This window comes from Stylophora pistillata, chromosome 8 (assembly GCF_964205215.1).
Source record: "Stylophora pistillata chromosome 8, jaStyPist1.2, whole genome shotgun sequence".
Taxonomy (NCBI): Eukaryota; Metazoa; Cnidaria; class Anthozoa; order Scleractinia; family Pocilloporidae; genus Stylophora; species Stylophora pistillata.
The window spans coordinates 21,714,592-21,740,273 of record NC_142526.1 but is presented as its reverse complement, the minus strand read 5'-3'; the positions used below and the strand labels follow the sequence as shown (position 1 = coordinate 21,740,273).

Genomic DNA, 25,682 nt, shown 5'->3' with positions numbered 1-25,682 from the left:
TGATCAGTTCCAGACCAGTGATAGAACTATCATAAAAAGCTCGAAGGAAACTGTAATCATAGCGCATTTGTTCTTATGCTCTACTTCGTTCGTTTTTTTTTTTTTTCCTTTCGTCGACTCCGAAAAACTTGCGTTAGAGCGATTCAAAGACTTTATTTCGTCCTTCATTTATGATATAAGTAATTTTTCGATAGGACAATTGAATCCCAAGCGAGAAGTAATAGAAACATCCGCTGTTTATCAAACTGTCGTAGGCTTGATATGAAGCAAAATATTTGTTGATTAAGTTGTAGCGAGAGATGAAACTGTTATGGCTTTTGGTAAAGATCGAACGCAATTGAATTTTAAAAATACAACGCTTGAAATAGCCAGCGTGAAAAACGCGCACTTTAAGTGTGATATCAGAAACAATCGATGAAACAATAAGTTACGAGGCCTTTGTTTCTTAGCTCCGTCTTAACAAGTTAATGAGCTGAGGCAGTATTCCTTTTGGGGTAGGAAAGCGCTAGTGATCTTCGGCTAATGAAAGCCTCCCCTTTTATAAGTCGCCGCTTATATATATTACAGATCTATAATATTTTCGCCACCGTAAGTAAATGTTGCGAGAACAATAGGCATTCTGCCCAATATCTCTATTTCCCCTTGCGGATTAAGAGTCTCCTTGACATCAACAATAGTGCAACTAAGATCAATCAAAATTACTAATTAATATTTGTGAAGAGTGAAATGAAAAGTCTCCACGATGCACTCTAAAAACCTTTCGATAAAAGCTAGTTGAAGATTTAAAGTCTGGCTCCGATTTTCTTTTTTTGGTCAAAACAACTTTTCAAAAAGGTGACCGAGGTTAAAGATAGATATGGAATGAAGAAATTATTTAGCGTTTAGCAGCTAAGGTCGGTCACGGGCTTCAGCAGCCATAACAGGCCTAAACACTAAATTTGCTGACTTGCTATTACAGAAGCTGAGACGTTCACTCTGATAAACTAGAGGAACTTATCACCGACTTTGTGAAGTGTATTAAGGAAATTTTTCAACTTGAAAGGGTTTTAGTTCCTAAGAGCCTTAACCCCTTAAGCTGTGTAACTAATCTACTTGGTAATAGAACCCATAATACGACCTTCAAGCAGATTATCCTTATATCTATTCTAAATGGTTTATTTCTATCTAATCTTCACTGCAAACAAAGAAATAAATTATTCCGATTATCATATTTCTCTAAATATGTTGATTGATAAAAGATGTCTCACTTTTCAAACAGTTTTTTGATGGAATAATTCAGTTGTAATTGCATCTCATGGGATTCAATTCAGAGAGTGTTATGATATATTTTTCAATACCTATCTCCAACCGGATTGCCGAATCCTTCAGTTCGAGCTTGACGCTAAGGATAAGATTTTGAAAGATCATGTGATGAGAAATATCAGCGTGCGAGAAAGTCACAGTGTATGTCGCTCTGCTTTCTTGAACCGAATTGTGTGTCCTACAACTATGGTCCATTGTGCAGTAATACACCAACATGCGAGCTCAGTAATCGCAACCGCCTGCAAGTCTCCAGCAGCGATTTTGTACAAATGGGAGACTACATCTACCAACACATCTTGGTAAGAAACAAAACTTGATTTTAACAGTATGTTAGGATCGAGAGTCCTAAACAAAAATCAAATATATTCATGCAACAGTAACCTGCCTTAAAGGCAGGAAAACATGACGGGTGGTTTGCAATTAAATTTCATTTTTTACCTATAAAGTTTCAAGTGTGAAAACCACTTCAACAATTTATGTATATTCAGTTATTCCTTCATTGCTCGTTTTGGAGGTGGAAGCATCTTCAAATACCTTCCCCACCCTCCATGTCTGTCTCTTTAATGACAGAGCATGCGCACCGGTTGTTGATGATTACAAGCCCATACACTGGTTTCTCAGTTGCATGGCTTACTGTTTGTGTTTATTTCATAGGTACATCCGAATCATCGTTCGGTTAAGTCCGTGAAAACTTTCACTTTGGCTCCCACACAAATATTATGTTTTAATAAGTTTAACTATTTCAAATGTTTCCTGAAGCCTTTGATTACTTTTTCTTTTTCCACAGCCCATGTCCAAGTCACGCATTATGTCAAGCTGGGTTCACTAATAAGGGATATCGATGTATTTTTCAGGAAGGATTTGAAGGAGGAGCTAGCTGTGATCAAGGTATATCTTGGGGTGAACTTTAGTTAATCAATTAGTTTTATGTCTCTGGTATTATGGTTTTTTTGAGGCTTCAGTTTACATCAAGAGTAAGACCAATGCAAAACATTAACTCTTTAGGTGTTGATATTGAAACTGATTACCGATAATACTTGATGTTGAAAAACAATAACATCAACAAAAACATATGACATGATGGTGTTACATGATCGAATGTGCCCAAATTACAGCTTATAACCTATTATTTGCTAAGTACTTTTTCTCCGAATTAACGACCTCTCGGGTATATAAACATACTGTGAAACAAGTAAAAAATGAACTGACAAGCAGAGAAATCGTAACGTTTGATAAACACTTTTCTTCCTCGATTGTCATGGCTGATAACAGTTTAGACAACAGGTAGCCTTGCGCATGATCTCAAAGTTTTAAATTTGAAATTCAACCTTGCCTAAACATTATTTAAGTTGGAGGCTGTGCGATTCATCCTCACTGCACCCCAACCCTAGCAAAGCCTAGTGAAGAGGCACTTTTGTTTGTACAAACCTTCGTGTTCAAATTATTGCTTATGTTCTTTGTTTCACGCTAAGCCCATAACAACGTCTGATTCAGTAAGCAAATTGTTCGTTTTAACATCACTTTATGTTAACAGTTAGCTGGTTTTGTCTGACTCTGAATGTTGAAACTAAATCTGCATGTCAAAGGCATTTGACTCGTTACATCCACCACTACTTCTGAACAAGCTTGAAGCGTACGGTTTTCAGGAAAGCGTTATTCAACTTTTAAACAGCTACTTAAATGAACGGAAATATCAAGTAAAGATCGGCTGTCATGTTAGTTCGAGCCGATTCGTGAGTCGTGGCTGTCCTCAGGGTTCCGCGCTTGGCCCGTTGTTATGGAATGTTTTCCAGAATGACCTATCCTACTGCCTAACAGCGAACTTGTCTATGTATGCCGACGACCATCAAATTTACCACGCAGGAGCAGACCAGGCAGCTGTGACATCCCAGTTAAAGGACAGTGCCAACTTAGCAACAACGTGGTACAATTCTAACTTATTGGCGGGAAACCTCAAAAAGTACCAAGTTTTGAACTTGGGCTCCACTCAAAATGACAGCAATATTTGCGTGAATGATGTTGTGATTGAAACTAAAGATAATATCATACTTCTAGGAGTAGTGTTGGATTCTAAGCTAAATTTCTCTGAGCATGTAATCTCTATTTGTAAAAAAGCCAGCCAGAGAATTGGTGTTTTAATGAGACTACGTAATTTAATTCCTATGAAATCTAAGTTAATATTATTCAAAAGCGCGATATTACCATTCCTCACGTACTGTCACCTAGTGTGGCATTTTTGTAAAGCGAGTGACACTCGAAAGCTTGAAAGACTACAAGAAAGAGGACTTAGAGCGGTTTTCAAGGATAATAATTCTAGTTATGAACAACTATTAGAGAAGGCAGATCTGCCAACACTACTAAATAGTCGCTTACAGGATCTGTGCATACTTATGTATAAAGTAAGGCATAAACTGTGCCCTGCATATATAAGTAACATCTTTAAAAAACCAAATAGTAATTACAATCTGCGGCAAGCAGATTTCTCTATACCTAGGTATGAGACAGTCACCTATGGCAAGCACTCTATTAGATATTTAGGGCCTAAGCTATGGACAAAACTACCCAAGAGTATCAGGGACGTCACAACCCTAACGTCGTTTAAAAGCAAGATACGCCAACTCAATATAAGTGAACTTTTAGATGATGGCTGCGCAGGCTGTAGCCTTTGTTCATTTTGACTTCTGTGTGTTTTTACTATAAATCTCTTAATAAGTTAACTATAGATATTTTATCTACTACTGTATTTAGTTTGTATATTCTCCCCTAATTGGTGTCCCCAAATTAGTAGGGGATTTGTTCCCTGGCTAGACGGTTTTTGACACTTTAATAAAGTTTCTACTACTACTACTACTACTACTATCTGCAAGCGTCTTTTTCTTTAGTTTGATAAATTCGTTCAACGTTTCCATTTCAGTTGAGATGTATCAGTTTTCTCTATTCTGCCCACAGCATTGACGGGACATGTTACGGCAAAGTCACAAAGCGGATTCAGATTTTAGACTATGCTACTCAATGGCGTTTAAAAAAATTGTTTTCTGTGGAAAATTACAGAAAAACGCTATTGCGCTTACATGGAACTGGAATGGTAGTTGTTTTCTTATTTTCAAGCATTCGCTGATGATTTTCAACTGTGATTGATCATGTCATTGTGTTATTTCTGATTATTCCCGGGGTAGTTCACGTTAATCTACCAAGTCCGCGCTCTTTTCCCTTGTGGTGGAATGAAGGGATGTTTTGGAAACTTTCTTACAGAAAACTTTTCAGCGACTTTTTTTCTATGTGCTGTTAGGGGTTACGGCTATAGCTTTGCATATGGAAGAGCGTTATTCAAAGCAGAAACATTTAATTTCAAGACGATAATGTTTCTTTTTTTCACCTTTTGTGGTAGTTCAGTGTTGAAAGCACGGCTAATATCACGAAAATCTGAAGTAATTGAAAGATAAATTATTAATTTGTATATAGTTGGCATCGCTGTTCGTTTGTTTTGTTTGTTTGTTTTTGCTGTCATGGTGCCGTTTTGCAAACTCTCAACACTTACTTTTGTAAATTAGTCATTCATTTTACCTATGTCATTTGCCAAAGGAGTATAATGAAACCGTGCAAAAGAGAAAAAAAAAATTTTAATGCTACACTTTATCGTAGCTCACTGAAAATATTTGATGCGCGCATTTAAACAACAACGAAAACTATAATATCACAGGAAACTGAAAGAATTCCTAAATGATTAATATGCTAAGATTTAATTACAACTTTGTAATTAAATTTTTCCCCAATAGTGTTTGCTGAGGTTTATTTAGTGACTTCTTCTGTTTTTTCTTTTTCTCCCTACTCAATAAAATTGGAATGCAGAATTTTCAGCGAAATTAATGGTATTTGCTGTATGTATGTGTTTCTTATCTGTCTTTGTTATTCTGGCCCTCAAACAAGTAGAATCATGCTTATGATATCCCTTTATGTTTCTACATTTTTGCGTTATTTGTTTATTCTATATTTGTTTTGCATTTGAATTTTCATAATTCTTTCAACCAACCCTAGAAAATTTAACCAAAAAGAGGTTTGGTGAAATTCATTAAAATGACAAGGAAAACATACTTCCCTATTCTAAAGACTCTTAACAAATCATTTCCACGGAATTTCTTCTAGAATGTTGTAAAACTCCGTCATTTGGTTGTTACAATGATTTCCTACAGAGATAACTTTAACGGGATTTTTATCCTCAGCTGGCCAATACGTCAGTTGAAGCTTATTAGTCAACGACACGTCCCGTTTCTGTTATTGTCGTGTGATAAATCGTTACACCTGCAGATAACCAATAACAGAACTGTCAGTAATCATATCCCGAGGTGAATGTATTTAGGATAACAAGTTCTTTTCCTTTGCAGTGAAAAGATGGACTGTAATGGAAGCCATAATGCAATTTATCGTTTGAAATCCACTCTCCTTTGTGCTGCGTGGTTCACTGTCTCTTTCTTTATAAATGGAGGTGAGTGGTTCCGACAAAGTATTTACGACTTGGCGTTTTAAACTGAAAGCAATGTCATTAAAAAATTTTAAATAGGAAAACAAAAACCAAGGCAAGTAAAACGGCTATTAGCAAAGAAAGATCGTCAGCCCAAGACTTTTGTATCTCTCTTCCTTAAAATGGACATTTTTATTTCTTACTGGTTTCCTTTAGATCATATTTTTGACTGTAGAGTCATAACGAGTTTTATCTCCCGATGGAATTATGATTTATTCTTTTGACTGCTGCATTTGTGAAAAGTCCGTCAACCCAATAGTTTTATGTCTCTCTTCCTGCTATATTTGTGTTCCAAACGAAAACAAAAAACCAGCTGTGAAAACGGAATATAGACGATTTGCATCTCAGTTTTTTGTTTAAATTTCGCCGCAAAATTTGGTACTCCTTTTGTTTTTTTCATGCTCATCCCTGCTTGAATTAAGAGCTTCTTCATGATCATAACCAGAATATTGTTTACACTCAACTATTTTTAATTGAAATCGAGGGAAGAAAGAGATCAAAGTATCCTGCTGAAGAACATGAACTGTCTTTAATAACTTAGGTATTTCACCCTTGTATCTCTCACTGCAGCATAGTATGTCTTCCCGCATGCTTAGTTTAAAACGAAAGGAGTGTTAGATTAAATGAAAAAAAAAAAAAAACTAACTTAAGTTCTCTCGGAAGACAACGTTCAGCATTTGGCCAATTGCTGGTTTCGAAAGGAACATTAATAAAAAGTAAGGTTCTCTAAATAACTTCTATAGATCCTGTGATAGTCACACAAGCGAGACTTGTATCTCTAAAAGTAAACCCTCTTTAATTTGACTAACAGGATGTCATCAAGGCGTCATGTCGCGCTTTTTTCATTAGTTTCCCTTTGAAATCTTGGAACTAACATTTCCCGAGTTGCTAAATCTGGGTCCTGAATGGCGGGTGGTCTGGATCAGGGAACGATCTATGAAAATTGCACCAGTGCGCAATATCCTTGCTGACCGACAAGTTTTTCACAAGGACCTTACAGACCCATATAGCTGTTCACACACGCAGGCACACACAGATATATATATATATATATATATATATGAGATCAAGAAGTCCGAAACAGTACTGTCTGCAGTTAGTTATACATATATATAAATCTGCGCTCGAAACAAACATTCCAGAAACCATAAATATTTTATGGGGTAATAATGTATTAAATTTTTTTGGTAATTTTCTCTCGACTATCACTTAATTCGCAAACATTTGGTCAACTTTTCCCTGTATTCTCAAAAACAGCCCAAAGGAAACTTTTCCTAATAATCCTTCAAAATGTTTTGTTGGCTTTTTTCATTTAGACATGTTACAAGACTAAATACAGTGAATTCGCTGACTTTTTCGACAAAAAATGCACTACTTATGATCGTTTCCGTGGAGACGGAACTTATGGCAAATTACGGACCAAGTAAGAACCAATAAGGTTGCTCGAGTTTACCTCAGGACTTCCTAGGCCACATTATAACAGGGAATATCCGATGATAGTCCCCAATTTTCAAACCATTTGTAATGATGTCTTATTCCAACCTGAAGGCGCTGTAGTAACTTAGTGGCTTTCGTCTTTTCTAGATGGATGTCGCATAATTCAGTTCAGGGAACAAAAAAAAAATGTGGCTCTAGCAAACCACATCATCCAAAGTGAACAAGTGTTGGACAGAGATATTTGCGAGTTGAAATGTTACCAGGAGCCAAATTGTGTGTCTTACAACTATGGTCCATCAGGAGAAGGAAACTTTGTCTGTGAACTGAGCAACAAGACCCATTTGCAAGTCCCTTCCGACGACCTACTGGTGAAAGATGAATATATCTACAGTCCCATCACTGATGTAAGTATGCTAAGTCTGACATCCACCAATTAATGCTGTAGAGCTTGGGTGGCACGGAAAAGTATACAGCTACTATTTTTTATTCCATCGTTGACTGCCTCCCATCACCACCTGACCCAAGCAGATGTGTCATTATAGGCATCTACTAACAATACCCAATAACCGGCCATTATATCATTATTCGTCGAGGCGCGGTGGCCTCATGGTTGGTTCGCTCGACTCCGGATCGAGTGGTCCGGGTTCGAGCCCCGGCCGGGAACATTGTGTTGTGTTCTTAGGCAAGACACTTTACTCTCACAGTGCCTCTCTTCACCCAGGGGAATAAATGGGTATCGGCTAATATGCTGGGGGTAACCCTGTGATGGACTAGCATCCCATCCAGAGGGGGGTAGAATTACTCCGAGCCGCTTCATGCTACGGAAACCGGAGTTAAGCACCGGCCCGATGAGCCACATGGCTCGTAAGTAGACTTTACCTTTACCTATATCATTATTCGATATCTTGGTTAACAAGATGTTCATGATCATTAAGGATTAAGGCTATCAACCATAAACCAACCAGATCTCACGCCAGGTATTTGAGAATGGTTAGGGGCTATTTAAGTAAAATCAAGTGATTTATTTCATGTCAACCTTTAGAACGCTTGTCAGAGCAACCCTTGTGCGAACAGCTTGACATGTCAAGCAGGATTTGGAGACCATGGATACCAATGCATTTTTCCAGAGGTTAAATGTGGGGAAAATTGTAATTCAGGTGACATGGTCCGCATACACATGCAGTTTTGGTGCTCTTTTTACGCTCTTTTCTTTATGCCTGACACACAGGCGTCCTCTATAAAACATTTTTCAAAGTCAATTGCTTTACTGTTTTATCGCTGTAGAAGTTGACGAATGCATAATGAACACTCACAACTGTTCTCCTAACGCCGATTGCTCAAATGCCATGGAACCATTTCAGTGTACGTGTAAATCTGGTTATACCGGAGATGGTTATACATGTGAAGGTAAGTGCAGTGGTATATTTCTGCTCAGACAAATGGACTGATGGCCGAGTCAAATAAACAGACTGAATGAGTAAGACAAGCGGTCAAACTCAATTATTAAGGGCTGACAGCGAGGCAGATATTCGGACGGACAGATGAAGGGAATGTGGTTAATGACAGACACTTGAAGAGTAACAGTAGGTAAACACAGGCTGATAGACTAACGGCAGAGCTTTAAAAAGGCGTCAACAGGACACCAAATCAGATAAGTTTAGGTTTTTGTTATATTGTTGTCGGCTCACCGTTAATTTCTTTTCATCTATGTAAGATTTTGATGAATGCACGATTGCCACCCATGGCTGTTCATCTGACGCCGATTGCTCAAATGGTGTGGGATCTCTTCAGTGCACTTGTAAATCTGGATACACTGGTGATGGTAATGCATGTGAAGGTAGGTGCAGTCTTATTCTTCCACCCAAACAAATGGGCCGATAGCTGAGTCAAATAAATAGTAAGACAAAAATATCGGTTGATGAATAATCAGGCACTATATTATTTATTTAATCACTTTCACTAGAGTGTGGTGAGGGTCACACAACAGAGCTAGGCTCCAAATTAAGTGCGCCCAATATCCCACCCATCCCACCCCAGGGGAGGACACCCATCACACAGTAATCTCGTGCGTGGGAGATTAACGTCTCCTACCCCAACCCTGCAGGAGACGGGACCTCCATCTATTCGTCCCTATCCGAGAAGACTAGAATATCTAACCATTTCTTGATGTTATAGAAAGGTAGCAAATTCTTCTCAATTATTTTAAGACCCTGAGTGTTGGCCCGGCCGGGGCTCGAACCCTCGACCTCTCGCACAACAGTCCAGCGCTCTATCCATTGAGCTAACCTGGAGGCGGTTAGGCGGTTAGGCGGTCAAGGCAATCTTACTGTTGAAACTGACAAGGAGACAGAAATAGGAATGAACAGATAAATGTGCATAAAGACGAACATTAAAAGGGACAAACGAGGAGGGACGCAGAAGGGCTCAAGAAGCTACTAAAAAGGAAAACAAAGCAGATGCTTTGAGTTTTTTTATATTGTTAATTGACTTATCTTTAAGATGTTGACGAATGTACGACTGCCACTCACGATTGCTCCTCTGACGCCGAGTGTTCAAATTCTCTGGGATCTTTCCAGTGCTTGTGCAAATCTGGGTACACTGGTGATGGTAGAACATGTCAAGGTAAATGCAGTCTATTTTTACCGCTTAAACAAGTGGGCCCGCCGTTAGCCGAGTCGAATGAACAGCAAGACAAGCAGTCCATTTTAAGAATTAACATACAAACAGACTGACTGGTCGATGGGAGAAGAATTCACAGTGAGAAAGGTGGCTAGACGGATGGACAGATGAATGTTTGTTAAGGCAGATAGAAAGCGCTGTAAAAACCCAAAACAAAGGAAAAAATAAGGTTCTGATTATAACGATTTCTTTTTTTGTATCTTTGTTCATTTATCTTCAACTGACTTATTCTTCGATCTCTGTAATCAAGATGTTGACGAATGCACAATTGGTACTCACAACTGTTCTTCTAACGCCAATTGTTCAAATGTGATGGGATCATTCCACTGCACCTGTAAGCCTGGATATACTGGTGATGGTGAAACATGCCAAGGTAAGTGCAGTGCATCTCTTCTAATGCCAATTGTTCAAATGTGGTGGCATCATTCCACTGCACCTGTAAGCCTGGATATACTGGTGATGGTGAAATATGCCAAAGTAAGTGCAGTGCATTTCTTACCCCCATGAAAATTAACAGATAGCCGAATTAACAACGGTGCACTTGACGAATATCCTGAAAGAGTGATGGTTGTGAAATTGGTAATGGTGAGACAGACAAACGGATGGACAGATGAATGTGGATTACATAGACAGAAAGAAAAACATACAGACACAGAAAAGTGTTGAAAGAGCGTAGCAAATCAATCATAAGATTTGTTTTTATATCTTTGATTTAGTTAATTATTTATCCTCAATTGAGGTTTTCTTTTTCATCTCCTAAAGATGTCGACGAATGCACGATGGCTTCCCTCGACTGTTCTTCTTACGCCAATTGTTCAAATTCTGTGGGATCATTCCAGTGTGCTTGTAAAACTGGATATACGGGTGATGGTAAAACATGTGCCGGTAAGTGCAACCTAGTTCTTCCACTCAGGCAACCGACTGATCATGATCTTGAAAGGGACAAAGAGACAGACAGACGGAATGACAGCTATAAAATGGTATTAGTAACCCATCAAGCCGAAAAAAATTGGACTTATGACCGTACGGGCGTCCGTACAAGATGCTACTTTTAGCATGCGCGGTCAACTGCACCGCGGGCACGGCAACGCCACGGCTTTGTCCAGTAGTACAGTGGTCAGTGCACCGGGCTCCGAGTCGGACGACCCGGGTTTTAGTCCTGGCCGGGGCAAGGCGTTGTGCCCTTGAGACGTGTGGGAAAAGAAATGCGAGCTCCGCTTTTAGGATTGGCTAAATCTATATATTATATGTGTGTTAAAAGGAACAGGAAGAATAAAAACCAGACAGGCAGACAGGAAGAAAAAAGGACTGAAAGCAGCTACCAACAGGACATAAAGTCCGATTCTGAGAATTGTTTTTTCAATGAAGTTTTTTTCGATCCCTGTAAGATGTTGACGAGTGCACCATGGCTTCTCACGAATGTTCTCCTAACGCCAATTGTTTAAATGATGTGGGATCATTTCAGTGCACGTGTAAATCTGGATATACTGGTGATGGTAAAGCATGTGAAGGTAAGTGCATTCTGCTTCTTTTGCTCCGACTAATGTAAAAATAAAGTAACACAAGCCGACCGGTCGAAAAATATGTCGACAGACTAATTGATTGTGACATTAACGGAGAGACAGACAGATCAGCCAGGCAAACAGACACACATGCAAACAGAATGGGCTGAAAGAATCTGCAAAAGGTACGCCAAATCAGATTGTTAGAGTTCTTCTCGATCGTATCTTAACTGATTTAACTTCAACTGAATTATTATTTTTTGATCTCCATAAGATGATGACGAATGCACAATGAACACTCACGACTGTCCTTCCAACGCCGATTGTTCAAACATTATGGGATCGTTTCAATGCACCTGCAAATCTGGATATACTGGTGATGGTAAATCATGTCAAGGTAATGAAAGTGAAGTGTAGTTCTTCCATTTAAGCCATTTAATCACTTTCACCAGAGTGTGGTGAGGGTCGCACAACAGAGCGAGGCTCCAAATTAAGTGCGCCCTATATCCCACCAATCCCACCCCAGGGGAGGACATCCATCACACAGTAATCTCGTGTGTGGGAAATTAACGTCTCCACCCCAATAACGGACTGCCAAATCAAATGAGCAATAAGAGAAGCAAATCAGTTGGCAAAGTGATATTCGGATAGATGGTTTGATCCTGGAATTGACTGCGAGAAAGACGTGTACAAAAAAACTGACAAAAAAAAAACATATAGAAGGGCAGTCTGGTAGACAGAAAAAAGGTCCAAGAAAAGCTTTGAAGGGCACACAATTTGATTACATGAAAAATGTTCATTTCTTTTTAAACTACCCATAATTAACCACGTGTATGTTAATATTTTTAATTTCTCTAAGATTTGGACGAATGTGCAACAGCCACTCATCGCTGCTCGACCTATGCCGACTGTTCCAATGACATCGGATCATATCAGTGCACTTGTAATTATGGATATAGCGGCGATGGTAAAATATGCCATGGTAGGCGTGAGACAGACTACACGTGTTTTAATAGCTTATATTTATAAAAAGCTTCATTCATATGTTCATTATCCGCTAAAATTGCGTGTTTTGACTTCCAGCTTTTGGCTCAACTAAGGAAGTGCCTTTTTCTTCTTGCAAGTCTTTGTCCTCATTCAACCTTTCCAGTGGTGTTTATTGGCTCGACATCGATGGTGGGTCCCATGATAACGCGTTCAAAGCTTACTGCGAAATGGAAACCGATGGAGGAGACTGGACGCTGGTTTGGAGTTACACCTTCACTAACTATGGAAGCTTTTCAACGACCTCTAACGCAGTCACACCCCGACCTACTTGGGATGTCAAACATCCCGATAGAGTCGATGTTCCAACATCTAATACCCCACCCTTGAATGAAACGGACTTCAATGCGATTGAATTCTCCAAATGGACAATTTTGGGAAAAGAAGTACTAATCAAAAGCAACATCAACAATTGGATTATTTGCTCAGGAAAAGGAAGTCTGCCGCAATGGGACTATGGTAACTGTAAATGTAGGATTGCCAAAAGTATCACTGTACAATGTTCAAATGGCGAAGCACCCGCTTATTTCGGCCGCTATTATGATTGCGGACCAGCCTATAAAATAAAGGGTGGTAATAAACACTATTATTATTTTGATGGTTGCACGGGATATGATTTTCCAGCGCATGATCCCTGTGGGTCACTCTCGGCGAACGAATTGAAGAATATACAAAATCCACACGGAAATGTTTTTATCCGATGACTCTCCACTACTCGGCTAACATAGGAGATAATCAGAATTCCCTAAATGATCGTCTGTCAGGAATAACTCGGAGCTAAGCTATGTAGAGTCTTTATATAGCTTATCTTATAGCATGCCTATCGGCAGCGATCCCAAACTGTCGCCATGTCCACACCTGTCTCGGGTTTCGCAAAACTTGAGGGCATTGGTCATTTTAAGTATTTAGCTACAGATAATAGTGTCCTCAAATTTCACCTGGAAAGAACATTTTGAAAATGTTTGGAAAATTATAAATCAAAGAATAGGGCCTCTATGGTAGATAAAAAGTTTTCGTACGGTAACTGCCTGTGCGGGCATATCTTATGCTCCCATTTTGTAATTAGGATGACTTTGTGTGTGATTGTGAGTGTCGGTTTTTTCTTATTTTTTGAGGGAGAGGAGAAGGGGCAGAGGAAGTAGGGGAAGGGCTCGAACAATCCTCTAGTAACAAACTCTAAGCTTTCATTTGGTTACCTTTCTTGAGAAAAAGGCTTTTTAAATCGTGTACTTTACGTTTACAAGTTTTTAAAGAACCTCTCAAACCCATAGTACCTCGGACTGCGGCGTCTTAAAAGTGCGAGAAGCAGGCATACAAAACTAGCACAATTTGCAATTGACTTTGAAGACCTTAGTTACAATCATGATTATTCGAGCTTTTTTCCTTTCTTTTTTTTTTTTTTTTTTATCAGCATCGATATCAGAAACATTTTTAGATGAAGCGCTAAGATTGAAATATCAAAAGTATTACTAGACCCAGTGGGGAGAGAAGATAGTCTAACATACATGACACTAAAACACTCAAACGCGATTAAAATTTGAACTGAACACTTTTGCAACAGGTTTGTTAAACATTTACTTAAATAAATGCAATACTGCTTACAGGATTGTTTCATTCCTCTATAGCATCTGCAATAAAACAGCACGGTTTTATAGTAGAAGCTCTTGTTAAGCAAGTATTGTTTACAAAGTCCTAAAGTCTAAAAATTTTTCAGAAATCGCTATTTCTATGTAACCGGTACTTCCATTGTTAAGAACTTATAAAATTTGATTGATTGCACACGCTTATGAAGCTGAAACTTTTACTGATAAGGAGTAAAACTTAAAGCTCTTTTAGGAGGGCACAATAATAACAATAAATACCAAGCAAAGATACTGCTGTGAATTTATGTAACAACTTTTACAAAAAGAACTCATTTTAAATTTAGTAGGTGCTCTGCCTTCTACAGCATGCCCTTCTGCGGAGAAATAGTCTTCTGGGTTGTCAGAGGTCTTTAAATGGTTATGCCATTTGCATGTGTAATTGCATGGACCAGAGGGAAATAAGGGTTATTACAACGTATCTTGCGTACGGTCCTACGTTTTCTTTCCTTGGGAGTCACCATGATAAACTGAAATCCCTATGTGCCGCATGGCCGTGCATTCATAAAATAACCCGTGCAGTTTCGCTTCGGCTGAAAGTTCCCGTCGATTTTAGCTGCAAGGTTTCAAAACCTTTAAGATTGTTTTTCCGTTCTATCCCGATTGATATAGACTTTTTTGAGCTCAAAATGAAAAGAAAGTAAATACACTCGTTTCGAAACACAATGAGCATGTATTTCTTTCAAGCGACGAAATTAGTTTTTGAGTTGACGATATATTTCGCACGCTGTTCAAAAATAATTCAATAAATTCCAAAATTCCAAAATTCGGGATCCAGTAGTCATGCCTTAATAACACAAATACCCTCATCTCAGCCATGTAATTTTTCCCGGCATGTGATAAAATGGTTAATGAAAGTGATTTTCGCAATAGTGGTATCATAAATAGAGTTCCCAAGAGTGAAGATGAGTTCATTTGTAAGATTTCCAAGAGCATCACTAAAACAACGTCTATAACGAAAATCTTTCTCGATATATATGATAAACTGTTACATATAGATTTCTTCTTGGAAAGTGCAGCCGTACGATGTTTACGCCACGTTTGTTTTTCACAAAACGAACGAGCGAGGCTTTGCGAGCGATTGAAGAAAGCTGCCAGCAAATCTCAGAATACAAATAATAACTCCGACCTGTTTTCCTCTTTATATTTAACTTTATTTCCCTTTTCGAAACTTTGTTTGCTATTTTTTCTGTTCCATTGGATTGTTCAAAATTGTTAGCACCACCCTACTGGGATAACTAATTGCAAACGGCAAGTGCAAAAAGATGCTAATCCGTACAACTCGCCGAGATAATACTTTATGCTCTTCTTGACACCGACACGAGTTTATTAACCTTGCCATGCCTCCGGCAGTTCTTTTTGTTATTTTTTTCTTTATTGTTCCGAAATTTCTTCGTTAATTATGATAATCATTTCTCACGCACATGTACTGGACGAACCTTTAGGTGATTAACAGTCAGTTGGAGGTCAATCATCAATGGCAAGTTCGTTTTCCTCGTAGGGTGAAAATGGGCTGCAATGGTAGAAATGTCACAATTCTCTATTTGAAAAATATTTTCCTAAAACCTGTGTGGATCATCTTTCTTTATTTAGTGCATGGAGGTAAGTTTTCCACAAAGTTCCGCTCATCAATGTCATCTTCGCAAGTCCACTTGTTAAAAAGCCATATCTCTATGGAATTCTCTCGAATATCATAGACGTTCAATCTCAAGCAGAAGCCTGTTCAAAACACGCTTAACGTAAAATTTCACGTAAACAGCTTGGTAAATATATTTATATATATATTATATGTATATAATTTATTTTTAAAATAAGTTTTTAAGTTTTTTTTTATTTACGTGTAAATAGTACTTCTTAACTTTTTAAACACACGACCACATCAATTCCTCTGCAATTTTAATCGTGTTTAAATAAAAATGTTGTTGTTGTCGTGATCAGACGTTGTGACGTGCAAGCATATTAAGCTTGGACTGATATTCAACGCTGGTGATGTTGTGAAAGCACACAAAAAAGCATCTGTCCTTCTTCGCATTTTTGTGAACGTGTTTACTTTTAAATCATTCTCGACACCCAGAGTGATGAGTCGGTTACTAATTTTCTTTTCCTGAAACTTTTAAGCTGCAGAGGTATAAGGTGCAATACAAAAAAAAAAGGGAAAACGAAAGAAGAATTCAAGAACAAGCCCTTACATATGAGAGTTCTACCCTTTAAGGGTAGATTTCCTAATTTTTTTGCAGCACCTTGATTTTCCTCTCGTTGTGTTCAATCCTAACGGAATTAACGTTCACTTCACATCCACACATGGAATGGAGCTCGCCCCCCGCTTTCTTTAATTAAAAACAAAACGAGTGAAAGAAAGAAAGTCGATTTTGCTTCATTCGCGAAACTCATCTATCCTGCTGAAAAACGATGACAACCTTTTTGTCATTTGAGGAATTGAAGTCATGTTTGCACCATGATGATTCTTCCCCCATTGTGAGCCTCACAGAAGAATATTAACTTCAATTAACAATTCAAGAAAGATTGCAGGCATGTAAATTGTGGGTATTTATCTGCGTCGATTGTAGTCGAATATATCTTAGTTGAGGCTTGGACTCTGAAAGGATTCCAAAGAAATTACAGCAAGGCAGCCTCACCGCTAACAAACAAATGTTTGACATGCACTCAACAAGCACGTAAATGGATCTAATCTAGCTTTATCTGAGTTAAATACAATTATTCCTAGAAACCATTAACATTTTATTTGGTAATTAACTCTTGAACTTCTCGGCAGTTTATCTTGAGTAGTTATCTAACTCCCTTCGAAGACAGTCATCTGGTTGACGGTTGCTAGGGTCTGAAACCGATGTTATTGACATAACATCGCAAAAAGGTTGATTTTAAATGCATTAGTAATCAGACGGACCCTGACCAGCTCGTGGATTTGAAAGGCATAATAACTTTTCCGTTGCAATGATAGGATACTACTGTGTAAGAAGGAACTTATAGTCTAACCAAAATACCACGCAAACCACAGCAGTTATTGGCTTTTCAGTTGACTAAATAAAGATTTTTCCTTTTAGGTGGGTGTCGTATGATTCAATTCAGAGGACAAAAACAAAATGTGGCTCTAACGAACCATATCATACGAGTTGAACAGGTATTTGATAGAGACATCTGTGAATTGAAATGCTACCAGGACCCAAATTGTGTGTCCTATAATTATGGCCCATCAGCGGATGGAAACCTACTCTGTGAACTGAGCGACAAGACCCACTTGCAAGTCCCTGCCAATGACTTAAAGGCAAAGGAAGATTTTACCTACAGTCTAATCACAGCTGTAAGTAATGTAAAAGTCTTAAGAAACGTGTGGTACCTCACTGATGTTGTAAATCTTAAACGTAGCATGGAACATATATGAATCCATCGTAGGTATCCGCCTATCACCATTCACTACTGTGTCAGTGTTTGTAGTAGCATTTTTCAACAATTTTTACAGAACGATGTTAGATGTTGACGTTAAACGAAGCTGCTTCCAAATATTTAGCTTCATCAAATGACACCCCATAATCTGGAATAGCATATACAATCTAGAATAGTCAGGTGCTATTGCAGATATGTATTCCGTGTTGACTTTTAGAATGCTTGCCAAAGCAACCCATGTGAAAGTAATTCGACGTGTCAAGCAGGATTTGGGACTCATGGATACCGATGCATTTGTCCTGAGGGTTACTGTGAGGAAACTTGTAAATTAGGTAAGACGATCAGCATACACATGCATTTTGGTTGCTTTCGCTTTTGATTACTTTTGTTATACGTGACATCACAAAGAAAAAAATGTTGTTGAAAAATTTAATTTAATTGTTCTTATTTATCTTTATAAGACGTTGACGAATGTGCAATGGCTACTCACAACTGTTCTCTGAACACTGATTGTTCAAATAATATGGGATCATTTCATTGCACTTGCAAATCTGGATATACTGGTGATGGTAAAACATGTCTAGGTAAGTGAGGGCCAGGCCACAAATATCGTTACACTTGTATTCATAAAGCAAGCTGATCTAATATCTATAACTCACTGCACTTACATGATTTCACCCTCAGCTTTTGGCTCAACGAAGGAACTTGCTGTTCCCTCTTGCAAGTCTCTATCTTCATTTTACCTTCCAAGTGGTGTTTACTGGCTCGATGTTGATGGTGGGTCCAAAGACAACTCGTTCAAAGCTTACTGCGAGATGGAAACTGATGGAGGAAACTGGACATTAGTTTGGAGTTACACCTTTACTAATTACTCAAACTTTAAAGGAGGTTCTAATGCAATCACACCCCGTCCCAATTGGCCAGTCATCTATTCAAGTCGCGTAGACGTTGCTATATCTACTAACCCACCCTTGAGTGAAACGGACTTCAATGCTTTCGAATTTTCCAAATGGAAAACTTTTGGAGAGGAAATTTTGGTCAAAAGCAACATTAACAATTGGATCATTTGCTCACCTGGGAAAGGAAATTTAGCTAACTGGTCGCATGGGTCCGTAAATTGCAAGATCATCAAGAGTATCACTCAGCATTGTCCAGATGGGGCGCCACCCACAGTTTTTTTACGATATTTTGGCGCCTATTGTGGACCATGTTTTTTCGCTGACTCTTTTTATTATTACTTTGATGGTTGCACAAGATATAACTGGCTAACACATGACCCCTGTGGGCAAAACTCTGACAGAGGATTGAAGAATATGCAAAACCCCTACGGAAATATTTACATTCGATGATTCGCGAAATAAAGGCTTTTTCCATCATCTACTTTACGCTTACACCTGAAAGTGTTCCAAAAGAAAAAAACTCAGCCAGCAGTACAAGACACCTCTCCCCCAAAGAGGACCTGGGACTCTCTGTTTGTTGCAAAGACTTAAAGCAAGCAAAGACCACATAAAGTCCTATATAGTCTATGATCTCAAATAGGATCTTCTACGTTTTCTATTTGATTTATTTTTCTCTTTTGATCAGCATCCATGTAAGACAAGTTTCTTCCTTTTATCCTCTCTCTTCTTCAAATCATCATCATCATCATCATTGCTATTACTATTTAAATGATAATAACTATTATTATAATCACTACTGCATGATGTACAAAAATAGCACCCCGACCGTCTGAGACTAGTATTTAATTCTACTTTCAAACGAACAAGCCCTCATGCAGTTGTACTCTTATTCATATAATAGCGTTTATCTCTGTCGATGAAACGTTCAAACTTTACACTCAAAAGTACCTGTATCTGAAGCAAGATGAAGTAGTCTAACACATAAAAAAAATTGAATCATTCCAGCCATAACAAAAGGGATTGGAATAAAATCTCAGTTTAATAATTACGGAGCAATGCATAATTATACGATCATGTTCACTCATATTTAAGGAAACTGTTTCTTCGTGCTTCAGTTTCCCATGAACATCGGACCGGGTGTAAATAACTTGGCGATTTCAAGGTTAAGTCAAATAATTTTAGCAATAGCACTATTGTATTTGGAATATCAAAGTGTGAATGTGAGTCATTAGCAAATCATATATCATTGATTGTTACAAAAAATATTGACACCGTTGCCAAAGTAATACCACCCAATCTTTTGTAAGCGTTTTTAAGACCAGATTCACTTAGGAAAAGAGATAGCAAAGTCAAATAATTTGAGGTGGCTGCTCATATAGATAAAATTAAGCATGAAACAACCTGAAATTACCGCGATTAAACAAAAAAATCATGAGTTTGCACTTGTACAGCATATCACACACAGCTATTCGATGATGAGCCGGTTTCAAGACATAATAAGTTACCAGTAACGAAAAGCTCCTCAAGGGCCTCGATGTTCAAAAGTAATCAGGAATAAGAGTTGTAAATTAGTTAACTACCATTACCAATTTGTGAGTCCAAAATGGTCAGTATTTTAATGTGTGATAAGTATTGTCAATGATGCAATGCAGTGTGTTATGAGTTACATAGTGTAAGGGAACTGTTTTATAATGTTGACATAATGTCATTAGAAATATAATTATATGCAAAGAAGTGAAGAACGTTTCATTATAAAGATCCCAATTTTTAATCACGTTCTCGTTTATCTATGATAATTATTTAAAAATCTATCATAATTGTCTAGCTACCGTTAACATTTTCCAGTACTCACAAACGAAAACGGACATATTCTTATTTTTAGGAGCTGGTATCGTTTAAAACCCTTAGGCTTGTCATTGTTGTTGTGCTGTTGTTATATTTAGGTTAACACTTTTGAGCCACGTAGGTATTACCACCACATCGCGTCAGTGCATTAGCTCTGACAAAGGGCTAACGCTCGCAATCTCAATTTAGAAACTCATTACTGTGGCCAGTTAACAATATCGACCCAGTTGATAAAACCAACCTTATTTGTTATACTACCAACTGACACAGCACCACACCTTCCTCAGAAGCTTACTCTCTCTACTACTACCACAGCTTATCGCCGATTCCCATAACCGACGTAACGAAGAGCATTAAAACTCTTCAGTTGTAATTAATCCCCTTGCAATTCTTCAAGTTTCCTTGACAGTTATTAGATGCTCATTTACGCTCGTAGGTGAAGGTAGACACTGTGAGACTGTAATGTCTTGGCCAAGACTAAGTCACAATGCCCCAGCTAGCACTTTAACGTGGACCTTTCAACCCGTCTAGTCCAGTCCAGTCCAGTCCAGTCCTGTACATAGTCGATAGTTGGGAGTTATTATCTGAATCACACACTTAAATGCTATTTCATGACAATTTGGTCCCTTCTTCTATCATTAATTTGAACTGCTTCTCTGTCGCTAAAATACGAGTTATCGTTTGGTAAACAATTATGAAGCGGTTTCTTCTAATGTAATTCTCTTTTTTAACAGTTGTGCCGAAATGCATGCAATAATGTCTAAGTTCAAAATTTCCTTTAACTTTTTGTCCTGAGATGCATGCAATAACATTTGAGTTTAAATTTCTTGCATTCGATAGACTTTTCCAAAGAAATATTCATTTTTGAGCATTTCTTTGTAGTCAAGTATAATTGTTATGTCTTTTCTATACTTTTATTTCATCCCTTTATTAATTTGATCTTAAAAGGAAAACTCGTAATAGCAAAGTCATATTGACGAGGAATGTAAAGATATGTTGTGCAAATTGTTTTTATTTTTTTGTCTCTTGATAATCATTTATTTGTGATCATTAGTATTACATGTATCTTGACTCTTAAGATAGATTGCCGAAGGAAGGGAAACCGAAATTTCACATCTCGTCATAAATTTGTACTGTTTATTAAATGAACTGACCAATAAGTTGGCGTTCGAAAGGTTTTCCGTTTTTACCCACTCACTCATGCACTATTTAGTAAGAATGCCCGGGCCAGTGTTAGACTACAGGTTATCTTCGCCTCCAATTAGAGCAAAGAGATTACATAGGGATTTCAGCACGCAAACGTTAACGACTGCACTTCCTTAGGGCACAATTGTATCATGACGAGGAAAAAATGATGCGTAATGTTCTTCACTAACGGAGAAAGCGTAGAGTAAGCTTGAAGAGGAAAAAAGTTCACTTGATGGATACTCGTCAACTTCCTAACTAAATGCATTAATGTAAAATTTTCATATGACTAGCCTTCGACGCTTCCTGTGCTTTTTAAAAAAATTGTAGCAATATAGATATGTTTTCCTGCGGTGAAAATTAAAAAAACCATAATTAAACCACAAGTAATGTAGTAAATATGGCTTCCCTATAGCAATACGTTTGTTGTTACATCACACCGGTCACATTTAGCCTGTCAACCAATCAGGTGGAGCTTTGTCGTCTCTCGAATTAATAATGCAAAGTGTTCACGGTGCCTAATCACCTGTTACTAATGTCACTTTTATCATATTCTCCTTGGGTGCCTTCTCCGAAATGCGAGCAAACGGTGTTTAAGAAACCCTGGAAATAAGAAAATGAAAAGTGTTACCACGCAAAAAACCGAATCACACAGCCACGAGGCAAGAATCGCCAAAACGTCTGTTCATAGATGGAAAACATTTCAACACCGCAGGGCAGCAAAATGTGCCGAAAACCATAAATTTGCCAACAGTAAGTGCTTATTTCGATTGCCTCTCTTGTTGTTCTGATCATGTTTGCATGAACTTGTTTACCAACATTTTGTGTTAAGCTAATGTAAAAATAAGCATGTAGAGCTTTAAAATCACATCTATTTACTGATTTATTTGATAAGACCGCGGCTCTCTGACGCCTAAATTACATGAGTAAGCCAGCTATTGCCATAAACACTATGAGGAAAATGGCCAAAATCGATATCGTATGTTTTGTTTATAGTCGGAGAGTCCATCGATGTTATGCAAAAGGGAGCAATGGTCATAAAATTACGAAGTTCATCTAAGAAATATCCACGAAAGTTCTTCCTCGATCAACAATCTTTAAACATCTGTTGGGCACCTTCCAAAAGAGGAGATCGTGCGAAAAGTAAGTCAAAGTTTCGATTTAACGTCGATTTAACTAAAATACATGCTACAAGAAACAAATGTCACAAACGAGAGTCTGAATTTTTGTCTTTCTCTTAACTTTTACATATTAAGATAAAAGCCAAAAACCCGAGTACTCAAGCATGCTTGTGAAGGGATTTTCATTTAGTCCTGCTTTGAATTGTTAGAGGAAAATTATCCTTTTCCTTTTGTGGTGATACATGCTAAGAGATGAGGTAAGGATTTTGCATAAGATGCCATACCCTGACACTTACTTTTATATACTCTCGTAACTATGCTTTCCTTAAAGAAACGTTTTTGAAAAAAATAAATGATAGAAAGTATTAAACTACCCATCTCCTTGAAGAAATACTTAAAATCTAGACAGAAAGGTATTTACGCGTATAGACAAGCAATTAAGAAACGAAGAAGAAATATTTTGCATCCTCATTAATTGTTTGGAATAGAATAGTTACCGCTCAAATGGATTTGAGAAAAAAAACAATAATTTTAAAAAGAGAAGAACTGCAGTCTTCACAGTTGAGTCTGCATATATATGGAATAAGCATTCTAAGAAGCAGAGCATGGCCTGCTTGATTTAATTACAATTTCCATAAATGTAGAAAAGACTTAGCCACTTTTGATCAATAATTGATGAAGGATAGGCACGTACATTGTACCCTTTGTCCTTATCCGAAGGGAAATGTACAATAAAATACCATCATTTTCTCCATTCGAATTTTATGCATTTATCGAAAGAGATTAATCTCAAATTTGTTGTGATTATTACGCGTTCGGGAGGATTCATACGGGGTGATACTATTATCTGCCCCTGATTCGAAAACCCCTCGAAATAGACACATGATAGAATAAACTGGATTTTGTGTTTAGCAATATTAATTATGTCGCACTCACTAACACATTCAAAACCAGACTTCAAGGTGCGCTAAAGGCATGCGATGGATGTAAATTCGTTGCAATCAACCTTATTCATAAGGGGCGGTGTAAACGTTACTGACTACAGAGCTGTTAGTGACGAAGTTATTAGTCTGAGTAATATGCCCAGAGGATCCCGGCAAGATATCCACTCAACAAAAATGATTTTCATGTTCATTTATATACAACAAGTACTGGTATTTCACAGATATCCATACGCCACCGGCTGAATTGATAGTATAACAGTATAACTTCTATTCCCAATGAGGCTAGAAACACCATTCCCGATGAAAAATACTATCATACGAATAACTCTAAATTATTGAGCTTATTTAAATAAATTCAAAAGTAAATTATAAACATTTGTTTTCTTGGATGAAATTTTCTGTTCAACCGTTAATCAGTGATAATTCCTCAGAGGCTTTGGTAACAGAGGCTTTCCGACCGCTTTTTGTTAACGACTCATAGTTGCTACGAGCACTCTTTCTCTCAACAGGCTGCCAGAACGTTCATTCATTTATTCATCGTCATTAATATACCATTACTGTTTCATACTCCCTGGTTTTGATCTCAAGCTAAAGTTATGATTTAGCAATTTGAGACTGATGTTTGCTTGCATGATATCTGATTCTCTACCCTAGTTGGACCCTTTACGCACTTAAGCGCTACTAAATTAAAATGCCTAACATGTGTTCGCGAGATGACACTCAGGTAAATAGGTATTCTAAATGTTATGTCTAAAGCAAACAAAAGCCTCGATTAATGTGATTGCTTTGCGTGCTAATAAACTTTTAGCCCGTCTGTAAATTGGACTTATTGTCTAGTTAAGCTAAGAGGCATTCGAGGCAAATATTCCACAATCTCTTGGAATCGCAAAAAGAGTAATAGTTCACTTTTTGCTCGCCTATCGCAAAAGACATTTTATTTCTGCTTAGTTAAGGCGCTGACGTTGCAACAACACTCGAGAGTTCCATGTTCGTCGTCGATCGCGTTTTTTCCTTTGTTTTTATTGTTTTTATTTCTTCTCTGGGACCGATGACCCTCAGGGGATCCAATCTACTCAATCTCCAAAGGAAAACTTATATTGAGCCGTTTTAAGATACGATGATTCAACATAGGCTGTAACTTCAAAGGCTTTGGCGTCAATCCAAGAGCAACCCGCGACGCGCTAACATTTACTTTTTAACTGCTTATTTTTTTTCTCGTGCGACTGGCTTTGCCGAAAAGGAGGGAATATTCGTAGTCCAACTTGTTTCTCTCTTCTCGACTTTTCCACTCAAATGCAGTACCTTTGTGTTTGAATGTCGCCAACTTATCTATAATCCCGGTCACAAGTTGTTGACAACAATATTTCACAAAAGATGTGACTTATCTATTGTAAAACTATTCTTATTAAAGCCTTCTAAGCTTTTCTCTTCCTTCCCCCCCCCCCCCCTCTCCCCTTCTTGAATTATAATTGAAAATAGCTGCAGCTTTTGTCAGGTTTTTAAACGTTTCCGGTCTGTTTTCCGGTACTGTTAACAACATTGTAGATCAATTGGGGGAGGGGAGATAATTTTGGATGCAAGGTTCTAAAATGTGACGTTTTTTAACCGTTTAGCCGTCACTGTCAAAAGAGTTTTCCAAGGATAATAGATCTAAACATGTACATACTATTTGCCTCTCTATCAGTTCCATTAGCGTCTGTGAAGGAAGTTCGCGAAGATTCCACAACGGATGCCTTCACTCAGTGCCCAGAAGTTTACACAGAAAATAGATGCTTTTCTGTTATCCATGGGGACAACTTTTCGACGCTTGACTTGGTATTCCAGACTCAAGAAGAATTTTTGCATTGGACAGTGGGTCTACGTTACTTGTTGGCTAAAAGATCAGGTACGGTATACTCATTGGACGCATACAAGATGCCAATTTTAGGTATTTCATTACGAATAAAATGGTTTATTAGCAATCTGTGCGAAGGGAGGTATCAGAAGGTTAAAAACAATTACGATCCCGAGCACATTTTTAGCTTCGAAATTCAGAAGACAAAAACTCGCTTCGTGCGTTTCAATTTCAAATCCTGTTCACTAACTTGGTAGTCCTGAGACACGAGTCTCTTGTCTTTTCACTTTCTCTCAGAGGTCTCTTTGAACCAACTTTAAGAGGTTAAA

At 37.9% G+C, this 25,682-nt stretch overlaps 3 protein-coding genes across 4 annotated transcripts in view; all 3 read left to right on the top strand.

The window, feature by feature from the left end:
- The first annotated feature begins 1,445 nt into the window (after positions 1 to 1,445).
- On the top strand, positions 1,446 to 20,198 carry LOC111344899 (uncharacterized). The gene is made up of 16 exons (XM_088731501.1): positions 1,446 to 1,601; positions 2,062 to 2,190; positions 2,889 to 3,226; positions 5,685 to 5,785; positions 7,406 to 7,662; positions 8,301 to 8,415; positions 8,543 to 8,665; positions 8,973 to 9,095; positions 9,758 to 9,880; positions 10,188 to 10,310; positions 10,700 to 10,822; positions 11,326 to 11,448; positions 11,714 to 11,836; positions 12,299 to 12,421; positions 17,987 to 18,109; positions 18,210 to 20,198. Exons 1-16 carry the CDS (start codon positions 1,446 to 1,448, stop codon positions 18,872 to 18,874), a joined length of 2,868 nt encoding a protein of 955 aa, XP_088587627.1. The 3' UTR covers positions 18,875 to 20,198.
- Positions 12,654 to 17,904, top strand: LOC148725467 (uncharacterized). The gene is made up of 3 exons (XM_088730270.1): positions 12,654 to 12,942; positions 17,186 to 17,442; positions 17,743 to 17,904. Exons 1-3 carry the CDS (start codon positions 12,654 to 12,656, stop codon positions 17,902 to 17,904), a joined length of 708 nt encoding a protein of 235 aa, XP_088586396.1.
- A 1,800-nt stretch (positions 20,199 to 21,998) lies between the features above and the next one.
- Positions 21,999 to 25,682, top strand: part of LOC111344903 (1-phosphatidylinositol 4,5-bisphosphate phosphodiesterase eta-2) — a 28,828-nt gene continuing 25,144 nt past the window's right edge. For both annotated transcript variants that reach the window (XM_088729828.1, XM_088729827.1), the window contains exons 1-3: positions 21,999 to 22,207; positions 22,451 to 22,597; positions 25,204 to 25,404. In XM_088729828.1, the coding sequence (XP_088585954.1) occupies positions 22,072 to 22,207; positions 22,451 to 22,597; positions 25,204 to 25,404 (484 nt within the window). In that variant the 5' untranslated portion in view covers positions 21,999 to 22,071. The remainder of the gene's footprint in view (positions 22,208 to 22,450; positions 22,598 to 25,203; positions 25,405 to 25,682) is intronic.